Here is a 25,340-nt window from a genome sequence, read left to right on the forward strand (position 1 = left end):
GGGAAATTCTTCCTCCCACTGGAGCTGGCCGGAGGACAGTCTCCTTTCTGAGTGACTCTGTTAGAAACCCCATTAGGACAAAAGAACTTGCTGGCAGTAAGATTTGCAATTGTACTAGTGGTCACGGGGCAGGACACACACACAATTGGTATGATTCAGCTCAAAGCAGGAGGCTGGGAGGAAAGCTGGGAAATGGGAGGAACCAAGGGGCTTGGAGTGCTGTCGGCTGAGGAGAGGCCCAGATGGGTGTGGAGGGGCCTTGCTTTAGGGCCAAACGGCCTGTGGGTGCAGAAGCCAACCATGCCATGTTTTCTAAGCCAATCTCAAGTTCAAATTTTCAGTTGCTGTCAATCACACACCCCTAATTTTAGTACAAAAACCATGGCTATCTCCTGGGCATGTTCTAGATCGGGGAAGCCTTTGAAAACAGGGCTTGTGTACTGGGACAACGCCTGTTGTAAGGCCAGCATCTCTCCACACACAACCTCTCATGCTTTGGCCTAAAGCTTAAACTCTGTGTTTTGATAACCAGCAGAGCAAGAGCTCAGCCCCTTTACCAACAAGGTGAACAACTTGAAAGAGGCCTACATCATTTTTAGAATGCTAAGTCTCTTCCCCGCAGAGGGAGGAACTAGCTGTCTGCTTCCTGCCAGGCCACTGCTTACTCTTGACTAAGCTGCACAGCAGCCTTGCAAGGCACCACTGGCCCACCTACCGACACTCAGCGTGTGCTCTGCCAGGGCAAGTACTCACCTAAGGCGACATAGCTGACAGATCTTAAATCACATTTCACCAGCTGCTACACCCACAGTGTCTTGTGGCTCTTCGGTGGGTTAAAATTAGTGTCAAAACAGGGAGACAAGGTCTCTCATTTTTCTTGCTCCACTGGTGGCAGAATTATAAGGGAGTGAGTCAAGGTGTGCAATTTTTAATTAACAAGGAGTGGGAGGGTCTTCCCAAGATCTGAGGGGTGGACCTGAATTTCCCAGGTTGCTGACATGAAGCATCTCCCGCAGGGGAGTCCACAGGATTTAGACAACAACTATGAGATTGGCTGTCAGATAATTTTGGAAAATGATACGAAGTTAAATTAAAAAATTTCCTACAGACTTATCAAAGCATTTGTATGTTGGTAGGCATTTTTAAAAGTCCAGGTGTAGGAAGCTGAAGTTTAGAAAAGTCCCTTGCCCACCCCAGCTGTCCCACCCACTGGCTGGGCACCTTCGGCCAGTCACGCCCCTTTCTAAACCATGGTCTCCCATCAGTAAAGTGAGGTGACTGTCACGCAGTGATCTCTTAGGAGGGCCCCTACTGTGACATCCATGGCTGCAGACATTACTTCTGCGGAGATCCCATTCTCACCCCGGTGCTGACAGAGATTACCTGGGACGAGGTACCTTCTCCTAAGAGCCTCTGGTCCCATCTATGAAATAAGGCTGATAGCACTTAGGTCTAGGAGAGTTGAGAATTAAATGGCAACATGTATTTAGACATTTGGCACATAAGCACACCCCAAAAGTTAGCTCCCTCCGCCTCAGTTTCCATCCTGGCTCTTAACCTGACTGTCCTCACCCTGGGAGGTTAATTCTCCAAACTTCACTCCCCTCAGTGTACACAATTCTGAGAGGGTTACATGGGAACGGATGCAGGGAAATAAGGGCCATTCAAACATGAAGCAATACTCTTTCTAGAGGAAGGAACAGGGCCAGAGAGCCCCTTCCCTCTCTCCTCTCCGGGACACTGTCCTGGGAGCTTGTGGCCCTGGGATGCGCTTCCCCTGGCTGGACCAGTCTCCGGGCCCTGTTCCACATACTTCATGCCCATTTCTGATTTTCCATCCTGACATGCCCATCCCTCCATCTGAAATGTACCCCCTCCTGACTACCCAGTTCTCCCAAAAGTCCTCCCCTTTTCCCAGGGGCCAAGTCAAATCTCAACTCTTCCATCAAGCCTTGTCCTTGCACCTTTTGCCAACATCCACCCGCCCCATGCTCTTCTCTCCTCCTCCTTCTCCAGGGCTGAGGAAGAAGCCACAAGAGAGGAAAAGCAGAAACACACGGAGGAAGCGGTCTCCAGGCCTCTGGTCTCCCCTGCAGCCATGCCTTTCTACAAGGCCCTTGTATGGGAGTGGCAGCAGAGGATGACTGCTGTCCTCAGAGGCAGGGGGACTTCTGCCTTGCACCAAAACCTTGAGCCTCTGCGGTCTGTGTGCCCAGAAAGGCAGATAATAGAGCTTCTCAGCTGCTGCCAGGGCAAGCCTGAGAGCAAAATGGGTCCTGTTCGCCACAACTGGTTTCAGTGAGGGGGCCTCCCTCAGCCTCTTCTATGTGTGCACGCAGCTAATGTTCAAGAAACAGCTCAGTTCTCAGCCGAGCCTCTGGTCCCCAAGATTAACAAGCAAAAACACAATACCATCCTTTACCCTTTTCCTCCAGCGTTTCACGTGATAAGAAGTGGCCCTTCGCCAGGAGAGGAAGGACTCTGAATACAAAGGCATCAACTCCCTGCTCCCCGAGGCTACTGGATGCAGGACCCACCCTCCTGGTGCTAGTCTTGCCTCTCCCGCTTCCTCCCACACCCCTACTTCTCCCTAAATGTAAAGGCCATTGTTCCCCAAGGCAGCTCCTGTGCACTTTCTGAATCTAGACACAGTCCCTGAGTCATCTCTGTCTCCCTGGCTTCAAGTACTGCCAGTGTGCTTGGCACCACCAAATAGCCATCACCTGCCTTGCTCTGCAGACCATGGGCCGCAGCTAGAGGACTCTCATCCATGCCTCGAAACCAGGCTCTGAACAAAACTAGGGATCTCTCCCTGCCCTCTCCTGTGCTCCCTATTCACCAGTGATACCACATCACCCACATGGTAAGGGCAGAAACGCTGAATCCTTCCGGACTCCCTCTCTCACTCATCCACGCCCTAGCTGGCTCCAAGCCCTGCGGATTCTACCTCCCGAGTCCGCCAGGTAAACTCTCTCCTCCATCCTATCGCCACTGTCCCAGCTGTACCTTCTCATTCCTGGCATTGGTTATTTCCGTGGCTTGCAAACTACTCTGCAGGCCTGCAGCCCTACTCTCCTTACTCTGTTGCCAGACAGATCTTTCTAAACCATAAATTAGACAATTTGTCGCATCATCCCCTCCAATCAAAAATCTATGAAGTACCCTCTGTGTAGGCTGGGAAATATTACATTTTATGGCGAAAGAGACTCTGCAGATGTGATCAATTCAGGATATCGAGATGGGGAGATTTTCCGGGATTATGCAGGTGGGCTGGATGTAATCACCAGGGTCCTTACCAGAGAAATGAAGGAGGGAATCAGTCAGAGAAGAAAACCACGTGATGTTGGAAGCAGAGAATGAGGTGATGCCTTTGAAGATGGAGAGGGTCACAAGCCAAGGATTACAAGCAGCCACTAGAAGCTGAAAAAAGCAATGAAGCACATTTTCCCCTCAAAGCCTCCACAAGGAACCAGCCCGGAGGACACCTTGACTTTAACCCACTGAATCTGACTTTGGGCTTTTGTCCTCCAGAGTTGTGAGCAAATAGATTAAGCTTCTACATTTGTGGTAATTTCTTACAGCAGCCATGGTAACTAATACACTCTCTATAAAATTTCCAACAGAATCCAAATACTCTAGAATGATACAAAGTCCTACTGACTGATCTGACCTCTGCCTTTCTTGCCTCTTCCTTCCTGTTTGCTGCACATAGGGCTCCAATTGTATAAAATCCTTTGCCTTTGTTCCCTAAAGACACCACACTCCTTCACACCTTTGTGCCACAGTGGGTCCTGTTATTCAGAATACCTTTCTCCCACGTTAAGCCCAGCCAAGAGACAGCAAGGTCTTAGTTCCTCTGGGAAACCTTCCCTGCTCGCCCTTATCTGCCACTAAGGTTAATTCCCCAAATCTGGGCTAGGTGACCCTCTGCTATGTTTCCACATTACTCTGGCTTATTTTTACTGTGGCTTTGTAAGAAATTCCTCAATTAAGAAAAAGACATCGGGGAGGTTCCGTTTCCAAGTAAGATGAAGTAAGCACACGCCACCCTGCCTCTCCCATGAAATGCAGCTGTACAACTCAGACGGAATGCACGGAACAGCTATTTGAGGACTCTTTAAAGTAAACAGTAGCAATTCGATAGGAGAGAAAGCCAGAATTTGAAATACCACTGAGGTGAGTTTCTCATGTTTTCACTGACATCCTTCACCCAACCTGGAAATGGGCACGAGGGCACAGAGAAATCTCTAGGATAGGACTTTTAGAACTGGCTTTAGGAAGAGGAAAGGGGCTTGCAACATTCAGAAGGAATGGGGAGAAGTCTCCTGTTTATTTTTCCATTCAGGGAAGTTACCACTGAAATTAGAAAATATTTTGAAATGAATGAAAATGAAAATACAATACATAGTTATGAAAGTGGCCATCACTACTAGTCCCATGGACATTAAAAGGATAATAAAGGAATATTATGAACAACTCCATACCCATAAATTTGATATCTCAGGTGAAATGGAAATGCAATTGTAACTGTCTCTTACCTAAACAATTACCTTTACTGGCATTCTCTGTTTGTTTATGTAGATTTGAATTACTCTCTGGTGTCATCTGCTCTCAGCCTGAAGAATTTCTTTTAGCATTTCTTGTAAGGCAGATTGGCTGGCAACAAATTCTTTCCATTTTTGTGTATCTGAGAATGAATGTATTTTACCTTCTCCACTTCTTCTGTACTGTACTCCCATTATGCTTCTGTGGGTGCACTTAATTGTGTCCAACGTTTCTCTGAGGCTCTGTTCACTTTTCATTTTTTTCCCTCTCTTCCTCAGATTGCATTATCTCAATCTATCTTCAAGTTCAATCATTCTGCTAGCTCAAATCTTTTGAGCCCCTCTAGTAAACATTAAAAAAATTTTTTTCTTTGTTATTTTTTTGTCTGGGTCTTAATCTGTTGTTCTTTTTTCAATTTTTTTTTTTTTAAATTTTTGTGCCTTGCCACATGGCCTTTAGGATCTTAGTTCTCCAAGCAGGGAATGAACCTGCACCCTTGGCAGTGAAAGCTTGGAGTCCTAACCACTGGACCACCAGGGAATTACCTCTCTACCAAAATTTTCATTTTGGTTATTGTACTTTTCAACTCCAGAATTTCCACTGGTTAATATTAATATTTTCTAGTCCTTCACTGATATTTTCTGTTTGGTGAGACACTTATCACACCTTCCTTAAATTCTTTATGCATCGTTCCCTTTAGTGCTTTGAACATCTTTATGACAGCTGCTTTGAAGTCTTTGTCAGCTGAGGCCACCATCTACACCCCTTCAAAGTGTTTCTATTGCTTGCTTTTTTCCCCCCTGTGTGTGGGTCACACTTTCCTATTTCTTTGCATGTCTTGTATATTTTTTGTTACTATTCTTGTTGAAAACTGGACATTTCAGATAATATATTGTAGCAACTCTGGATATTAATATTCCTCCTCTGGGTTGTTGATGCTGTTGTTGTCTGGTCAGTTGTTGTGTCTTTTGTTTGTTTGTTTGTTTAGTGGCTTGACAACTAATCTGCAAAATCCATTCCCACACGGTGTGCAGCCTCTGATAACCCTCTTCAGGATTTTTCTTCTTGTTTTTTTCTTTTAACCAGCTTACCTAGGGGCTATGCCTTGACCAGTCTGAGCCACTTATTGGCCAAAGGTTTTGCTTAAGTTTCCATGATTTGTTAGATTTTTTACCCTGTAAAAAATTAGTAAACAGAAACCTCAATTAAATAGAGTCTGGAGACCAGAAGGGGGAGCTCTCATGCCCTGTGATGACAGCAGGGCCCTGCTAGGACCCTGCTAGGACCCTTGTGCCACTGAGGCTTCCACCCTGTGTTGACAGGTCTGTATGCAGCTTGGAGAATGCCCCCGTGTCTACTCACATCCTGCTCTGGTTGCTCCTGTGTGGCTGCAGCCGGCACACGCACGTAGCCTTCCCAACTCCTAGGGCTTACTGTGATCCCAGGAGGACTCTTCTTAGCTGTCTCTCTATTAAACTTTTCCTCTTTCTGCCATTTGCTTGTTTCTTGAAGTGTCCAGTAAAGAGTTGACTTAGCAGGCTTGCATTACTCAAACCCTGCACACTCCAAATAAAGGACAGGCTCCTGGGAGATAACCTCTGAGTTCTTGGAATATCCTGCCTGGTAAGAGTGTTTTTGCATGCCTGAGGCCCTGGGCCAAGCTGGGACCTCTGGGAGACTAGAGTCTGAGTAGCTAAGGTTAGTCATGTAGGCACTCCATGCTACGTGGACACCAATAAAAACCCTGGACATAAGGCTCAGGCTAATTTCCCTGGTTGACAACCTTTACACATGTTGTCACACATCTTTGCTGGGAGAATTAAGCACTGCATTGTGTGATTCCACTGGAGAGGACACCTGGATTTTTCCCTGTGCACCCTTTCCCTGGGCTGATTTAAATCTACGCCTTTTCTCTGTAATAAACCATAACCATGAGTACAACAGCTTTTCTGAGGGCTATGAGTCCTTCTAGCCAATTATCAAGCCTGAAGGTGATCTTGGGGATTCCCGGCTCATGAAGCTACCAGCTTCCTCTTAATTGCTCTCCACCAAGTCCTCCACTCTCTGTCCCGAATCAGAAGTCAAGCCCCTCAAGCAGAGCTGCAGGGTCCTCGTGGCCTGCCTTTTTCCTCAGGCAGAAGCCCTTGCCACAGAGCTGGGGGTGGAGGTCTGCTTTTCCTGACTGACATCCCCCCCCACTCTACCAGCTGGCAGTCCCTGGTCCTTGTGGCTTCCCCCTTCCTGGCATGGAACCCCTATCCTACGAGTGAGCTGGGGCAGGGAATGACTGTGGCCCCAGTATTCTTTGCCTGCTGTGACTGGAGCAGAGCTGCCACTTAAGTGAGGCTGGGTGTGGAAGGGAGCCCCAGACTTCTCAACAGCGCCTGCCAGGACAGAGTTCCTGCAACATGGGGCTGGGTATGAGAATGCCAGCAGTTTGCCCCTCCTGGGGTAAAACCATAGTACCGGGCTGGGAGCTGCAGGTGGGGGGAGTGGGAGCCCTGTCTTCTCAAATATACCTGCCTGGAAAAAAAAAAAAATATATATATATATGTGTGTGTGTGTGTGTATACCTGCCTGCGATAGAGCTGCCCCAGGGTGTGCCCCACACCATTTCCTTGGAAGAGGTAGGTATAATGACCCTGAGTTTATGGAAACGCCCTCCATGGAAGGAATGTGCATTTTTTGCACTCCCCCCCCCCACACCAACATAGGCTCCCAGGGCAGTAGTTTCAGCCTGCTCCACTGCAGGTTTCCAAGCACCTGAAACAGGGCTTGCCTGTAGTTTTAGCACTTTAATGTACCTCACAGCATAGGTACAGATCTTTATTTCAAATATGAAATTGCCTGAGAGTATATTGTGAATATTTTTTTCGTCATTAAATAGTATTCTATGACATAACTTTATTAACCATTTTGTTTGTATACCCCATAATTTTAAAAATCATTTCTCTTGTATCGGACATATTTCTTTGCTTCCCAAGCTATTCCCACATGCATCATCAGATTCATCGTCCCAATAACCTAGGAGGTGAGCAGGACGAAGGACGTTTGCACTTGACAGGTGAGAGAACTGAGACCCCTATCCCACAAGTTTAGTGACTCGCCCAGAATCACACAGCAAGGTAACGGCAAAGCTGGGACTAGGATGCAGGTATTCTGGCACCAGCCTCGCTCTTTCCATTCTTCAAGGCTGACCTCACTGTATTTTATCTATTATGGCCGCATCCTCCATTCACCTGACCCACACTGCATTCCCACGGTGGCCGGGATGTTGCCAGAGCTTGTGTGGCCTGTACACAACAGTGGACCCAAATGAAGGTGTTCCTTACATGCCCACCGCTCAAGTTCTGCCCCACTCATGTTGTAGAGAGGTGGAACATGCCACAGAGACCTAAGAGCCCAAGACAAACAGAGAAAACTGCTGTTCCTGAAAGTTGATGCTCACAGACACCTGGTGCAGCCCACACCTGTCTCTGCAGCTCCGCCCTGGACCATGCTCTTCTCACAGTATCCACTGAAATAGGTGAGTCAAGGCTCACCTCTGTGCTTTGCAGAACGTCATGTGATTGAAGACTGGAAAGGAATGCCAGCATTACACGCCTCCTCTAAATCTCACCTTGCAGCTAAGTCCAAACAACAAGCCTGTGAAGTAGGCAGCATTTTACAGGTGAGAAGACAGAATTAGGTTAAGTGCTGTGTCTGGAGACGCCCAAGTACACCATGGAGCTCAACTCTGCTTCCCTCTCCCACCTGTTGTTCTGAATTTTCTGCCATCACAGGTCCATTGTCAGCTGTATGGCTGTTAGCATCAGACTGTGAGGTGCTGTGTGGGATTCCCCCCAGAAGACCCCAGCCTGGGCCTTGGGATGGGTGTGGCAGAGCCAGGAAGTCCCTCCCTCGCGGTGCCGTATGAAGGTGTCTCGTGGGAAAGGCCAGGCCAGGGAACCCAAGGAACCAGACACGCGTGGCTCTTGCCAGGTGACCCATGATGGGAGCTCCCTGACCTGGGTGTTTCATGCTTCTGGAAGGAGGCAGCTTCTTCCCTGACACCTGAGCAGCTTCTTGGCCTGGACCGGCAGCAGGCCCAGAATCCCCAGGGGAGAGGAGTTTGCTCTGGGCCCAGGAGAGCAACGGACCTTTCCATGTTGTCCTCCTGGCTGCCGTGGCTTTGCCCTTTTCCCACTAAGCCCTCTTCTGCACTGCTCCTGGGCTCTGAGCAGGACGAGGACCCGCTGCCTTGAGGAGGGGTGGGCTCCTGTGGCCCCCAGCCCTTGCCTCCGATCTCAGCACACCCACCGCTGATGTCACCCCGGTCTCCGCCCCGCGGTTCTCCACTGCCCTCAGGAAACGCCAGGGCTCAGCACATCCTGGCCCTACTCTGCATCCTCACTTCTCCCTCCCAGTCCCCACTCACACCCAGGCATCTCCTAAGACGCTCGTGCTCCCAGCACACACCTGCGCCCATGCTTTGCCTTCATGCACATCGTCCGGCCTCCTTCACAGGCTCCCCAGCTCGCTCCTAAGCCTCCCTCGGGTATCAGGAATCCGCGCAGGCGCACAGGGCTCCAAGCTAGCGCTTCCCACGAGCCTGGCTCCTGCGGCATCTCCTCTGTTCCAGGGCAGGGCTGAGTGCTTGTCTCCGGGTGCCGCCTCCTGTCCGAATCCCTAGCTGCGGGGGTGACGCTGTTGCTGCTTGCTGTTGACCTTGTTGCTGTTGTGCGCCTGCCCGTCTCCACTGCGAGACGCCAGGCTCCTCCAGGGGGCGCATGTCAGCCCCTCTAGCACTCCAGCCTGCCACAGGGCAGCTGCTCAGCAAACCCTTGAATGAAAATTGTCTCTCCTATTATAAAAATTACATCTGTGGTAACAAAATAACTCGGCGTGAGGCGCTCCCCATGTGTCCGGTGCCTTATAGACACTATTTCATCCTAAAATGCGGTCGGGAGATTCCAGTGAATGACTGTGTGTCCACGGTGAGGACGCCGCCGTACCTCTTCCCACCAGCACGTGGCACTGGGTTCTGACCTGCTGCCCCGCGGATCCCGCCGCCTGCCCCGCTCCAGTCTCTCGGGCCAGAGGCAGTGTGGCCGCCCATCCAAAGGCCTGGCGGCAGCTCCTTCCCAGCAGGCGGGCAGCGCCTGCCCTCCTGACCTGCTGCACAGGAGGTCTCCCCAGGCTGAAGGGACCGCTCCCAGGTCCTGGCTGCAGCACACTCGTGCCCACAGTTCCTAGCTATGTCTCTCCAGGGGAAGAGAGTGGCCTTCTTTTCCCTGAGAAGACATAGCTGCGTGAGAAACAACACGGCACAATGTACTGATTTGCACCAGAGCCCGCCCAGGGGCCTTCACAGGCTCTCCTCCCGACCATGAAGTAATGAGCCACAGACCAGCTGGGCCCGCCCACCGGGGGCTGGCAGGTGATGCCTGTCGCCATCTACAGACGCGTCCTGACTTGAGTCCTCATGGCCCTGCTTTTCCCAGGTCCCGCTCCCACCCCCACAAGGCCACCAGACAGAAGAAAGGCACGTGCTGACCTCTGGTCATGCAGACGGTCGAATCCCCGCTTCAGCTGGTACCCATCCTTCTCCACATGCCAACATATCTGCGCGACTGTAGCTGTCACACATCGCACAAAGCTGGAGAGCTCCACCTCCCCCCTGCCCTCTCTGCAGCCCTGCCTGGGGGCCTCAGTAGGTGGTCGCCCCAGTTTAGCAGATAGACCTACTCAGAGGGACTGAGAGAACTGCTCGTGGTGGGATGTGGGTGTGGCAGCCCCAGGAGGGCCCACACCTGGCGGTCCGAGGCTGCTCTGCAGACTCATGGTTGGTCTGGAGCCCATCACACCTGCACAGGGAGGGGGCCACTCCCTCGGACACAGAAGCACATGCACGGCAGAGGCCCTGGTGGCCCAGAACGTCATCACGAAGGGTCTCACTGAAAAGCCTAGATTGCTGGAGGCCACCCAGTATGGTGGAAAAATAGGGGCGTTGATGTTGGGTCTTGCTCTACTTCCACCCCTCTGCCTGTCACCCCCTGGAGTCTGAATTGATTCATCAACAAAATGAGGCCTCTGTTAGGAGGGACACCTGCCTGCCTGCTGCCGCTGCACCCCCGCTAGAAGCTCTGCCATCCCTACAGTCTGTCCCCTCTGCCCACTGGCCACGTGCCCTGTTGTGTTAGGATACGTGCAGCTGTACCAGAGGGACAGAGGCATTTGGCCAATTTGGAAGATCTGGAGTTGGGAATCCAGTCAAGAGCCATTTAGTGCTGGTTTGGGCCACAGACAAGCTGGGGAGGTGGGTTCCGGAGCCGGCCTCACTGGAGGAGAGTAGAACCAGATCCCGGAGAAAAACAGTCCTTGAACGTGAAGACCCATCACTAGCTGTGTCAGCAGCTCTCTGACAGACACACAAGGGTCACCAGAAGTGCCTGCTCCCTGAGGTGTCTTGAGAGGTGATTCTGCCTTCACAAAGATGGACACAGGGGACGCTCAGCCAAAGCGGCCGCTGCTCTGTGCATCAGACACAAAATCACGCCAATCACACTCACGGCTAGGAAGATGTGATACAGGCGGCTCTGGGGCCTGGTGGGAGTCTCTCTGGGAATGTTGGGGACTCCTTCCTTTCTCCCTGGGAGATGTGTCCCTCCGTCCTGGCATGTCACTCTGAGGATGCCCTGGACGTGGGAGTTTCTTCAGGGAGTCACACAGCTCCTGGGTTGGGCTGGGACTGGGGCCTTCAAGCGATGCACACACTGTGTTTCCCGAACATGTGGGAGATTTACAACTGTCCTGTTTCCTCAGTGCACAGATGCCACGAAGTTAATGATAGTTTTTGAGAGGGAAGACGAAATCACTTTTAAATGTACACATCAATTATAAATGCATCTTGATTTCAGAAGTATCAAACTGCATTTTGAAAAGTGTATGTTAAGCTCCAGGAAAGGTGGATTGTTGCCTTGCCTCTCGAGAGCTTTGAAGTGCGACTCCCCTAGGTTCTACAGCAAGAAGGTGGCCCGGCCAGCCCTTTGGAGTGACCCCAGGAGCAGCGTGGCTGCTGTATCCCTACTGACAGCTTGGGCATGGGGCCCCGGTCAGAGATGCCTCTGTGAACAGCAAAGGTGGCAACTCTCCAAATAGGGCACAGAAAACTTCCACGCACCCCTGTCTCCCTCCCCGTCTCTGCGCCCCTGTGACGTGACACTGAACACTTGACAGGGTATCCCCGTCCCAAGGCCCCCGTGAAGAGCCAGAGCTTCCCAAGATCCCAGCACCCTCCTGGGGCTCTTTAGGAGCTGCTTGACCAGGTCGGCACTGGACCATTTTTAGAGAGAAACAAACACGCTCTGAGAACTTGTGCTGCTAAAGGACATAGAGGGGGGCTGTGAAAGCCACCGATCTGAGGGAGGGGCAGGGAGGTGCTACTGGGCTGGGGCTGTGGATGAGGAGGCACAAGTGGGGGCAGCAGGTGAGACCCCACGAGCGGCCCTCTACTCCCCTGGGGCGCACGCAGGCCGGCAGTACTTCCTCTCCTGGCAGGCTTGATTTTCCCTTCTCACTTCTCTGCTTTGGCACCAGCTTTCCTCCCTGGCATTGGCTGGGGTGAAGGATCAGAGATGTCCAGGGCCCGCCCAGCCCGTCTGAGGCCCAGCCCACTGTCCTCCAGGCAGCGTCCCTGGCCAGGTCCCTTGTGCACCAAGACTGTCAGCCAGTGCCCGCCCTGGGCTTCAGGGCTCAGTGCCCTCCCTTTGGGCACCTGATCCCCAGGCGTGCCAACCCCTCCAGGCCCTCGCTGCAGCCCCACCATGGCCCATTCCCCATGGGTAGTGTCTGACTCTTTGTCCCACTAACATGGACAATCTACCCATCCCCTACTACCCAGGTCTCAGTGATGTGGAGCAAAGGGCCATGTTCCCGGTCTCCTCACTGAAACACGCACAGAGCTGCCACCTCACTCAACGCTCCGTGCTGGGCACTAGAGAGGGAGAAAGAAAAACAGTAATTTGTGGCCCTGGTCCTCATGAGCTCACAAGCCAGAGCAGGTCTCCTAGACTGCCATCCACAGGCTTGGTGGGCCTCTGGGATTGCAAGCAGAGGGTGCATGCACACAAAAGCAGGGGTGTGTCCAGCGTGCGGGTCACAGCCTCCACCGAATGCGCAGAAGGTCGCTGGTCTGGTGCTCAGGAGAATTCAGAACCACCTACTGGGGGCAGGTGTGTGGCTGGGCTCTGTCTCCCTCATGGCTTGGTCTCCCCATCACAAGGCCTGCGATGAAACAGGACTTGGCAGATGCTGTAGATGGAACGAATGAACTGCACTTCTGGGATCAAATCAGAACATTGGGCCAAAGTGCCGGCCACTTTAGATTGGATCTGAGCCTGAGGGAGTGGCCACCTCCCAGGGGCGGCTTCAGAGGGCGGTCCTGAGACAGAGTGGGAGCTCATTTGCCCTGGAGAAAGCTCCTGTCTTGTGCAAACTCCATCGCACTGCAAATACAGCCCTTCTCCTGCCTGGAGACAGGGACCTCAGAGCTCCTCCCAGCCGGCCCCAGTGTCCTGTGTCCAGGCCTCCTTCCCCACTGCATTGGGGAGTTCCTGCTTCCATGTGGCCTCTCCAGCACCTGTGGTCTCCACTTGACCAGTCAGCTTCAGCCAGAGGTGACCTGCCACACGTGTCCCTGTCCAGAGGCTCAGCTCCCGCCACGTTCCTGAGACTGTGGCCAGGGGAGGGTGATAGCCACGTGGTCCGTGTGACAACAATGAGGAGGGTAGGTGGAGCTGGGCACTAGGCTGCGTGCTGCACGGGGGTGAGGCCACACGGGCTGTCCTTTCAGAGCTGCCCTGCTCCCCATCCACCCGTGGTCCGTGTCTTACTCATCACCCTTCGGGTGGAGGCTGTGTCTTCTCTCAGCCAGTGTTTTCCCTGGTGAATCCTCTCCTGACATTTTATCAACTCCAGAACTCACAGAGGGAGAAGGGACTGAGGCAGCCTCAGGAGGGGACAGAATGCCAAATGTGCTCCCACCCTGGGGTCCAGTCCTCCGAGGGGCCTCACTCTTGAAAACTCAAGGTCCCCAGGCCACGTATTTTACCAATGGGAGCTCACCGACTTCCATGATCTGACAGATCGTGTTACCCCCATTTTACAGAGAAACTGAGGATTTGGATGGCTGAGCCGCACCCCGTTCACAGCTAGGATTTGGAGTGCCCCTAAGTCCACCGTGGTGATGGAAACCTCCTCTGTCTTACAAGGTCTCCCACATCTCCTTATGGCTCTTCCCCATTGAGGAATTCAGACTCCAGGTGAGAAGCAGATGTTCTGGGACAGAGGCAGGGTCCCCAGCTCCCCGCTGGTCAGCATGGCCCCAGCACGGAGCAGCGTGCAGAGGGCCTGCAGTGCTGGGTAAGGCCAGTCTCCTGGGTGAGGGGGGACAACCTGCTTCTGGAGGCTGGAGCTGGCTGGGCGGGGGTGGGGGAAGCTGGGGGAGGGGCTCAGAGCACCAACTCTGCTGGGCTCAGCAAGTCAGGAATCCAAGCGGGGCTCTGCACCATGGTCCACAGCAGAGTCACAGAATCACCCCAAGCCTTTTCCCAAATACCCGCTGGGCCCCCCTCTGGAGAGTTGAGTCACTGGGGCCAGGAGGGGCCTCGGCATGTATCCGTGGATACAGCTCTCAGAGGTTGGATATGCACCCGACTCATTTCCAATGAGCAAGGACAACAGTGGCCACGAAATGCAGGAGCCACCCTGGCGTCACAGTGGAGCCCCGTGTCCTCCTGTGGAACGTGAACAATGTCACGGAGCATCACCGTCAGGCAAGGCACCCTGGGGCTGTGATGGAGCCCCTCCATGTTCACGGGCACAGATGGAACACACACGTCCAGGCCACAGAGAGCAAGAGCTGGCTACGCCGGGTGACGGTGGCTGCTTCGTCAACCCCAGGTTTAGCTTCAGACCAGTTGTTTCTCCTCCTGGGTGAGATTTATTAAGTCACCCAATCACAGAATTGCTCCTGCTTCCTTAAATCTCTCCAAACCCACGTCACCAGGCCAACTCCAGCAGGAAGTCCTTTCCAACACCACGTCCTAGAGCTGCAGGTAGGCACTGCACCCTCCCAGGGACACAATGCCTGACTCTCGGGGTGAAGGCACCGGCTGATGGAGCACCCCCAGGCCCTGTGCCTCTCACAGGACCAGCCAGCAATGACACACCAGTGGCATGTGCCAAGGACACCTCAGCTGACTAAACCAGAATCCCTCGTCTCTATCTTAGATGGGGCCTCCGTCTCACTGGCCATCTGCTGCCCCATAACCATTGTAGTCTCTGTGCCCGTGGCACCCCAGGAAGGGTGTGAAGAAAGCAAGGGGATTGTTTTCAAGGAGGGAGGAGTGCTTTGAGTTGCTCTGGCTAAGGGATCTAAGGCCGGTTCCTCCAGAGAGAGACCCCAGCTCTATCGACGTATAATTGACATTTGGTAAACTGCACACATTGGAGGTAGGACTTGAGGGTTTCTAACATGTGTATGCACCACGAAACTGTCACCGGACAAGACAATGAACGTCTCATGTCCCCACCAGCTCATGCCCCTCTGCCATACCACTCTCCGACCCCCACCTGCCCCGCACCCTGTTTTCCGTCACTAGAGACTTGTCAGTATTGTCTAGAATTTTAGATCAATGCAGCCAGGCAGCATTTGGGCTGCTCTCATTCAGCCACATTCTCTGGAGATTCATCCAGGTTGGGGTGTGTACCAGTGGTTCACACCTCTCTCACTGAGTGGTGTTCCGCGGATGTACCTCCGTTCAGTTGTTGCCCACTTTCTCACAAGGCTCAGTCTTCACGCGAGGAAAACCACCTTCCAGGACTTTGGCTTCTCTGGGAGTGTCGCATAGTCCGAGCTCTTCTGTGAAAACGCACCTTGTCCCATAACAGGAGCTGCACCAGCAGTGTCGGCCTGAGCAGCATCCTCATGTGGCCCCGTATCAGGAGATGGGTTTCCACTCAACTCCACTGGTTATAAGGAAGACTATTTGTTTGGGGGAAGAGAGGAACAGGGAAGGGGAAAGAAAAGCACAGGAGATGAGTAACAGCCGTCGAGTGCTCACTCTGCGCTGGGTGATTTGTGTGCTTTTCCGTGTTTTTATTATCATTTAACTTTCACAACACCCCTGGGACTGCGGGGTTCCGATGAAGGTGCCTGTGAGCACTGAGCCCCACGGGAGAGCTGGTCTACGCCGCCCCACCCCCGGGCCCACCGCCAATGCCGGGGGCCCAGGAGGTCGGTCAGCACCACGCAGCGCAGCTTCCCGGCCCAGGCCCCGCTCCAAGAAGGTCACTTCTCAAGCTCAGGAAATCTTCACCTCATTGGCAAGAAGCTGCCAGGAGAGACAAATTGCCTATTTGGTACACACGTTACATGGCGAACACCCATGGCACTTGGGGCTGCCTGGGGGGCCGGGGTCTATGGCGGACCACTGCTGGGATTCAGCCACGGTCACGCCCAGTCATCAGGAAAGCACATACGCCCCTCGGATACAACAGGGGGGTGTGAAGGTCAGAGGGCGACTTATGGTCTGGCCTTGGCTTCAGTCCAGAGAAACCCCGAGAACGGCCCTGTCCCTGTGGGGAGTGCAGGCGGCTCCAAGGTCTGTAGATCAGTGCTTCTCAGCTCAGCCGTGCCCTGGAGTCCCTGTGAGCCTAGGAACCAGGGCCCGGGCCCCAGGCCTGGGTTCCAACCCACTCAGTCTGTGTAGCTGGTGATTCTGACGTGCAGCTGTGCTGAGAGCTGCAGCCTCGGGTCCCAGGTGTGCAGGGCCCTGGCTGTACTGGCCTGAGCCGCCAAGGAAGCAGTTCATTCACCTGTCGCTTGTGCTCCAAAGTCATATTCTTGTCATTTACTTAACCAGATGCCATTGAGCACGGCTCCGTCCAGGTCCTGGATGTCACCCTCCCACCTGCACTGCTCAGGCATCTAGACAGGCAGGAGATCCAGAGGCCAGCTGCAGCCCCTGGGAGATGACTGAGGAGGGGGTCCCTCTCCCACTCTCCTCCTTGACCCCCCGACGCCTCCACCATGGACAGCAAGTGCATGAGAACAGGAAGAGGATTTCTCTGTTTCCTTTTTCCTGTTTCCGGTTTGTGCTGATTGGTTCATTATATGGTCGATTTTTAAATTGTGTGATATAGGATACAAAAAAAATTTACATATGCTATGAAATAATAATAAAACAAACACTCATGAATCTACCTCCCAATATCAAATATGATGAGTTTTGAATTAGTACATTCATTAATTACTAAGTACAATGGAAGCATCGTCTCCACTCTGCTGTGGGGTTTTCATATGATGTACATGGGGTATGAAATGGCTTGTTTTTGTGTCATTGTGGCATGTCATATGTGAGAGTAAATGGAAAAGCTGGGAACTTGGGGAAAAAGAAAATTATAATGTGTAGTCATGGAGTCTTCTAAGAACAGTATGAAATAGAAATATACAGTAAGTTGACCCTTAATAAAAGTATACTTAAATGAATGTGTGCATGGAGGAGTGAGAGACAGTTATAACTCAGTGTGCTCCTATGACTGAGGGAAGCTGAGCTGCAAAGACAGCACAGAGAAGGGGTCCAAAGGGGAGAGAAGGAAGCATCAAGGAAGACTTCCTGGAGGAGGTGATATGGTGGGGAGGCTAGTGTGGTGTGGAGGTACCCCAGGGAAGGGCAGCCTGTGAGCGTGGGGACACCACTCAACCCCTTGACCAGTGGCACATGAGTCACCATATGAGAGGCTGCAGGGCCTCACAGGCAGTACCACCCACACCCCTCAGAGGGCTCACACTGGGTACCCAGGAGGGTCCAGGAGCCAGGCAATAAACCTCACAATCTTACAGCTAGCGAGGAGAAGACTGCCTATTTCAGAGATGAGGAAACCATGAAAGGACTCCTGAAAGACAGAGCACTTCTCAGGAGCCAGAGCGCAGGGACACTGCCCAGTTCTACCTGGCAGGAGAAGCAAACAAAACATTTGGGGCCAGCAAGCCCTACACAGTACCAAGAGTGAATTCAAGCCCAGCAACTCCCTGAGGTTATAAACAGTGGCTGGAGTCTCAGGCTGGCCCTGAAAGGACCACCAACACTGGCTGGCGTCCGAGGGGAGGACAGGCACCCAGAAATGGGGAGGCTGGGCCCCCGAAGTCTAGCGAGCTGGGGTGAGCTTGGCCCAAGCTTGGAGAGAAGGTTGTGGGGATACGTCTCTAGAACCATCAACCGTGGGTGGCCTACTCAGGCCCCCTGGACGAGGGGCTCCCTCGGGGCACTGACCTGGCCCAGGTTTTCCTCCTGCTGGTTGATTCATTCCCAGGCTCAGCTAGCATTTCCCAGGACACGATGCTCCAAACCCCAGCCCCACCCTCTCAGAGCCTTCACCCCAGAGGAAGAGAGCAGGGCTCAGAATTTGGAGGTGCTTGGAAAGCATATTTTGAACGGCTGGATGGAGAGGACCTGGTGAGGTCAAGGTTGTTTCCTGAGTTCGCAGAGGGAGCAGAAGGAAGGTCTGGAGTAAAAGCACAGGTGGCCGCTAGCCTCCGGCCACAGCTGAGTCTTGTGAAGGGCTGCGCAGAAGAGAAGGCCCCAGGGCAGAGGAAGCACCGGACCTCTAAGCAGCATGATGGGCCAAGGATGGCAGAGTCCAGGGTGTTGGGGAAACAGCAGCCCTGCGGAGGCACTGAGGGCCTCATGGCAGACAGCTGATTCCCAGAGCTGGTCTGTCCCGCCCACCCTGCCCTCTCCTCTCTCTGTCATCCCAAGAGACTAGCCTCTTTAGGACTCAAGGGGACAGCCTCCTCATGACCTCTCACAGGGCAGGGTCTGTGTGACTTCAGGTGCTTGTTGTGACCTTTACCCAGAAGAGCTGGAATATGTGGGTGACCCCTTAGCAAATGCCTCTGGGACCTGGGGTGCACACCCCTCACGCCTAAGGTTGACAGGCTGAGCGAGTCCTGGTGGGACTTTAATTGCGTGCGGGGTATTTGCTGCTTTCCTGCCCAGCATCTGAACAGCAGTCCTGACTGGGGGGAGGAAAGGATCCCAGGACAATTGAGAAACTGGGCCCCATCCATCTTGGTAACAGAAAGGGGGGCAGATTTCCTCCCTTCCCACCCTCCGGAGGGCAGCTCGGCTCAGTTCCAGGTAGGACGGTGGATCTTGAGAACAGACCTAACCACCTGCAAGAGGGAGGTGGACATATTCTCAGAGGTGCGACAGAGCTGAGTGTCCAGAATCAGCCCTGCCAGAGGCATCCTCAGCAGCTGGCCTGTCGAGCAGGGCCGACTGTGCCCCAACTTTTTTTGATCCCCACCCAAGCTGGGTTCTGGGAGCTACCCCACACCCTGACAAGACAGTTCTTTTTTTTTTCACTTAACTGGAGTCTATTTTTTCCTTTTGCAACCAAGAGCATTCACTAGTAAAGAAATTGTTACTAGGGTGATTATAGATAACAGACCCTTAAAGAAAGGGGGAGGGAAGTGCTGGGATTGGTTAATCCACCAATTTGAGGTCAAAGGCAGTGAAAATATATTGGGAATTAAGTTACGGAACTCTGGCACCTCATTGCATGCATGACGACCGCCTAATTCTATCAGCTGTGGCCAAGTCTACTAGGGGCTTTGGGGGGAAATGTGACTTTGCTATAAAACCTGAGGAAAAGGCATGAAGATCTCAAGTACTATGGGGTGAGCCTGTTTCTTCTAACTACCCTGGCCAGATTAAAGAGAGAGAATAACTAACTCAAATCCCTGAACTCCCAGGACTCCCTCTGACTGTACATAAAGTGTTTCCTCTCTTTTGCAGACTCAAGCCTGAGATATCCCTGAACCAGGAGCAGTCTGATTCCACCAATCTGTGGATTGGTAAATTATAAAGCTGGTTGAATGGATTGCTTCCCTGCTCCTTGAATGCAAGTCAGAGCATCGTTTAGAAAAGACGGAGAGCCCTGGCCTTAGGAATGGCCATCTATTAGGGGATTCACAAACCCACTCAGCCCCTGCTCCCCTCTCTGGCTGCTTCAAGAGCCTGTGATCACCTTGCCCTGTAAAGTGAGGCCAGTTCTCCTCCTGTCCACCCCTGCTCTCTTCCCTGCCTCCAGAACAAAAAGCAGAGTCAGATCTCAGCATGGCCATGGGAACCAACTACCAACTCAAACTGTGGAGGAAAAGGCTCACGTTTCAGAAAATTATTACTCTGCCAACATGTACTGGCAAAGACCTGGGGAAATGGGTGGGGATGGATTGTGAGAGCATCTGACCGTGGAGGGATGAACAACATTGTGGGTCAGGATGAATGTGTTGACATGGGGGCGTGCACTCGTTCTGCAGACGGCAAGCTAGCTCCAGCAGCCAAGGTGTGCTCCAGCAGCTGACTTGCTGGTTCACTAAAACCTCAGCTTGATATTGGCTCCCCACGAATTGAAATGGAAAGGGCAAAAATTCCTTGAAGGAATCCAAATATCTGAAGGAGCAGAGTGTCGGGGTGGATTTATCAAGAGCAACCTGCTCACCATGCCTTAACTGTGTCCCCTGTAGAGCCAAACGGACACAGAGGCACAGAGAAATACTTTGGCAAGGAGAATGTCAACATCTTGGAAAATTGCCATAAATGCTATTCTCTATCAGCTGGAGATGCTGATGAGAAATGCTATCTTTGGTGGCAGATGGGATGACAGAGGATGAGAAGCAACATTAAAGTGCCAGAAGCCAACGTGAATGTTCTGATGCCACAGCTGTTTGGCATCAACTAATTGATCATGGGGCTGCCGGGACTGAAATGGATGGGCAACACCAATGGGGTCCTATTGGACTTGTGTAATATTGAGAAAAAATGTAAAACAAAAGTAGACAAAAGGCTCTTAGTGTGCCTAGAACAGTGTGTGGCAGACAGTAGGTGCTCAATAAATATTCACTGATTAAACTCTACTGCCCCTTGCCTAATTCCCAGGCTTGAGTCAACAGACCCACAGCCCCTTCAATGAAGGGGAGACTGGTTACCTGCAATAACACCCTAAGCAAATAGTACTATGAATCTTCTGAAGGCTCCTGTACTGAGGAACACCTGGACCTTTCAGAAGTTAGTGAACACTGGCTCTGCGCTAACATGAATTCCTGGCCTATGGGAGGTGGCAGGCATGTCAGGTCATAAACGGAAGCTTGCCATGCATCCGCTTCACGGTAGCCCACTGGAATCCTGAATCTGTCCTACCGAGACTTCCCCAGCTCCAGAGTGTTCAGCTGGCAAAGACACGCTCAGTCCCTGGTAGAAACTCCACCCCAGTTCCTTCACTCATGATGTGGAGACTGTGGTAGGAAAGGGTGACTCGAAGCCTCTGGAACACACCCTCCCCTCCAAACTAGGGAATCAAAAGCAATACTTCATCTCTGGCGACTAAGAAATCACCAGCCAAGGAGCGGAAATCCCTACTGCAGCCCTTTTCAACTTCCCAGCTTGGCTTGTTCAGAAGCCATGGGATCTTGAAGAATGCCAGTGGACAGTTTTAGGTTCAACTGTGTGGATTCTCCTGTGCTGTCTCACAAGCGATCTCCTTAAATGGAATAAATCTGTTAAATCCTTGTCCATTAATCTGGCAAAAAGTGTACGTGTGTGTGCGTGTGTGTGTGTGTGTGTGTTTCTTGTCTCAACTGCTGATTCAGGGTTCATCAGAAGTCAGGTGCTTTCCCCACGAGAGGCACAGCAACATAGCTTCACCACCCTACTTCAGGGCTTCACTGATTCGTGCCATAATTTAGTGAGCAGAGACCTTGACCTTTCTGCCCCAAAGGACCTCATGCTGGTCTGTGGCACCACACTGACAGGACTTGGACAACAGCAAGTGGCAAGGTACCCTAATGTGTACTGGAGTGTGGGGCAAAAATTCCATGAAAACGGGGACTTTCCAGTTCAGTGAAGCCTCCAGGCAGGCAGCAGAGGTGTCCAGTTTTCTGGAACATTTTGGATAGCGCTTTGAAAGCGAAAGGCATGTTGCTGGACTTCGGCCCCCTACCACCAAGAAAGATGCACAGTGCTGGGCAGGTGTCTGGAGTTTTGAAGCAACGTATTCCTCCTTGGATGTGCCACTCCAACTCATTCGCTGGGTGATCCCAAAGGCTGTGGGCAAGCTCTCTGCTCTCCTTGCACTGTGAAGGGCTCTCTCATAAGGCTGTCATGCCCCGTTGGTTCCCACAGTGCTCAGAGCAGAGCAAGTCCCAACAGAAGTCTCAGCTGAGGCCTGGAGTTTGAGGGACTGTTCTTCCTCCTGGACCTCGGTAGACACTGTGTCTCTGTTATCAGAGTCTGACCGTGGGACTCCAACGATCTGATCTCCCTAGGACGGAGCAGCATTCTTGATCAAGCAAGCAACCAAGTCAGGCACTTATCACCGAATGGTCAGTGCAGGCCCAGGCCCAGGAGGGGTCAGGATGTGGTTCCCTCCGCCTCCCACTCCTGTGGCCTCACGGGGCATAACTTACGACCAGTGTCTGAAGGTAGAGCATGTGTGAATGGCCTTTATAGGTGGCTCTGCAAGATATACCTGCATAGCCCAAAGTGGACTGCCTGCCGTGGTGTTTGGGGCCCCTCCTGAGGGTGGCTCTGCAGGGCAGCAGAAAGGGAGATCCTTTGAGAGGCACATCTGCTCATCCCCATGGTATGCACAGAGAGAGGCCTGAGGTATCTCAGGACCTCCAGGGACCCTAGGGTAGGCACCAGGTACCGGGGACAACGAGGGGTGGAAAGGCCTCTGGGGACTGGCTGGGAACGTGAGGAAAGTGTGTCCTATGAGAATACTTCCCCAAAGGCCCTCCTTCCGAGGAGGCGGGCAGGCAAGGTGGTTGCTCTGGGATGTCCAGTGACCTCTTTCCCAAGCCACACCTGCCTGTTTCCTGAGCTTCTGATTCTGCCTGGCAGACTTCCCCTCACCTGGGTGACCTGTGACCACTGCCATGGGTGGGGAAGGACGAAGGTCCCAGGCTCACTGCTCTATAAACATACGTATGTTTTGTAGTAAGATCCTCGCAACCACCTTCAAAGGTGTGGAATTGTTGTCCACAGTTTCCAAATGGGAAAACAAAGACCAACAAATCAGAATTCAAAGGGGGGTACAGGGGGGCCTGTGTGTTCAGAGCCGCAGCTCTCACACCTGCCAGGTTCCCCTGTTCTTCAAAGGTGTCTCCTGCACTCACTAAGTTTCTGAAAGGCTCCGTCCCTCTCCCCTCCCAATGCTTGTATGCATGAATTATCCCTATGGTGTGAGCTGATTCACATGCTGCTATTCCAGACTGGCTGAGGGCAGGGCTCCGGCAGGTCCAGCTCTGGGTTATCTGCCTTCTTGCCACTTTCCCCAGAGCTCTCAGAGCCAGAGAACTTTACCTGGACCCTGCAGTCTGCACTCTAGGAGAAGGTGGCCTCACAGCCAAGTAGAGCAGCTCCTCCCACCATGGACAGCCCCACTGTCTGGCTGCCCAGTGCACAGCTGCCCACTCTGGGGCCTGTCACTCTGACAACACTTCCCTGACTTCCCTGCCTCTGGTTTTATGCAGTTGGTCCCAGGCAGAGCCAACCCCATCCGTTTCTCACTTGGGGAGGTGGAGCTTGGCAATCCGCAGCTTACTGCTCCCCATGAGACCCCCGTCGGGGCACGGGAGGTAAGGGTGCCCCAGAGGAAATGGACACACGGACACTAATGAGTAGTCCAGGAACTTGGGCCTGGGAAGGGGCGCACTCCGTGCAGAAGTCTAACACTCCCCAGGTTCCTGTTTCCCTCCCCCTGCTTAGACACCCCTTCCTCAGAACTGTCCCAACCCGGTCGGTATGCTCCCTCGGTACCTCGGGTATCCTCAGCCCGGGAAATAACAATATCAACCTCTTCCTGGGCACCGACTGGGCCAGGCACAAGCCGTCCTTCCCGGAACCGGCGATCCTACATGGAGGGGCCGAGGCTGCCAAGCGCCCTGCGTGCCGAGAGCGAGCAGGTGCGGGGGAGGCCGGGCACTGGGCGGTCTCCCTCGCTGAGGGTGGCCCGGGACAGCCGTCCAGGCCGCCTCCAACGGGCACCTCTCCTTCTCCGCGATCTGGGCGGCAACGCTCCCGGTCTCCCGATCGGCACGTTGGAAAGTTGGCAGGGAGCGCCCGGGGTGCCCCCACCCACCCGGGGGCCCAGCGGTCAGCCCGGGGAGCAGCGGTGCGCGCCGGCTCTGCTCCCCACGCGTGGCCAGACGCCACCCAGCTCTGACCGCGGGCCCCGGGACGCCGCCTCTCACCTTAAAGAAGCTCCGGAGGAAGTGCACGACGCTGAGCATGGTGGCCCACTCGCAGCACCGAGAGCCGAGCCGCCGAGCCAGGCTCCCGGAACGGCGCCTCGCGCCCCGCCCCCGGCCCGCCCCGGCCGCCCAGACGCACCGCCTCCTCGCGCCCCGACGCTCGGGCACCCCAGGGCCACAGGCGTGCACGATACGCACGGACGCCCGCCGGCGAGCTCCGCGGACACGGCCCGGGGGCCCAAGGAGTCCCCCTCCCGTGGCTCGTCCAGCGCCCCGTGGAGTTCCTGGGCGGACCGGGAGCCTGGGAGTGTTTAATAAGAAAGAACGTGCCCCGCACATCTGCACAAACGCCGCACCCAGGAGCGCATCCGCATCCTAGGCGGCGCGCGCCCCCGCGACCTGCGACTCCGAGTCCCTGCCCCTCCGGGGGAAGGATGGTCCCTTCTGCCTGAGAGCTTTGCTTTTCAACCTTTGAGAACTTTCAGGGCGTTTGCCCGGCATTCTCAGTTGCCAGCTGAAGAAACTTGAGTCCCAGGGACGCTCAGCAACAGGTGAGAGGCAAGTGTGGTCTGGAGTCCCTAGAACCGAATTCTGGGTCCAGAACCCACTCTCCCTACCTTTTTAGATATGTTCCTGCAGGTAGGATGCAGGAGAGAATCGTCCTGCAGGTAGAGGAGAGCTGTCTTCTGCTAAGGAGCAAGGGGAGGTCCTGGCTGTTTTCTTTGTGGGGTTTAAGGAGGTGCCCGCCCAGGAGACACGCTCCCGCTGGCCACGACGGCCACAGGATTTCTATGCACAAACACAAATGTGTTTAATTTAATTTCTTTTAAAATCAAAATAAAAAACCTGAGAATAATAATAATAATAAAATCCAGGCTGGATTATATTCATATTTACACACAGCTGTAAAAAAATAATTTTATATATATATATATATATATATATATATATATATATATATATATATATTTTATGCTGGCAGGGCCCCAAGAAGGACAAGTGCCAAGGGCTCATGGGTGTCATACTACAGTCCTGCTCCAAGCCCACCACTTCTGGGATCAGGAGTCTCATGGAGGCTTAGCATCTGCCCAGACTGGCTTTGCATGCCCCTGCCCACGCCTGCCCCCTCATCCAATTCCTGGTCCACTTGAATGTGTCAGGAGCACATGTCCAGTGTTGCCTGGCAGACTATGTTTTCCCCCATACCCAACCACTCTCTCTGCTTCTCCCGGGTCCTCAGAGCAGCCTGGGCAGGGCGGAAAGTCTGGGAGGTAAATGCCTAGAATTCGTGGGGTCTGGGAGCAGAGCAGGCAGCCTTGAGATCATCTGTAAGTCCTGCTTACTCATACCCAACTCTCCATTTCCTGGGGTCCATGGACCTTGTGAGAAGCATGTCCCTGGTGGTGGGAGGAAAAGCATTGTATAATCTTGGTCTCTCCCTCTAAGCCCTTTTCTTTAGCTTGGGAGAGGAAGATCTGCCTGATGGGGTTGCTGT

The 25,340-nt window shown here is 53.2% G+C and overlaps 1 protein-coding gene across 6 annotated transcripts in view; it reads right to left on the reverse strand.

Annotated features, from left to right (window-relative positions):
• Positions 1–23,937, reverse strand: part of ARHGEF4 (Rho guanine nucleotide exchange factor 4) — a 250,732-nt gene extending 226,795 nt beyond the window's left edge. For 4 of the 6 annotated variants that reach the window (XM_089916944.1, XM_089916941.1, XM_022590520.3 and 1 more), the window contains exon 1: positions 23,846–23,937. In XM_089916944.1, coding sequence (XP_089773070.1) covers positions 23,846–23,884 — 39 coding nt within the window. In that variant the 5' untranslated portion in view covers positions 23,885–23,937. The other 2 variants (XM_089916946.1, XM_089916945.1) reach the window with 2 other exon arrangements.
• Positions 23,938–25,340: the final 1,403 nt, after the last annotated feature.

This window comes from Delphinapterus leucas, chromosome 8 (assembly GCF_059928025.1).
Source record: "Delphinapterus leucas isolate spDelLeu-1000000601 "Yukka" chromosome 8, BTC_Dleu_Yukka2, whole genome shotgun sequence".
NCBI classification, from domain to species: Eukaryota; Metazoa; Chordata; class Mammalia; order Artiodactyla; family Monodontidae; genus Delphinapterus; species Delphinapterus leucas.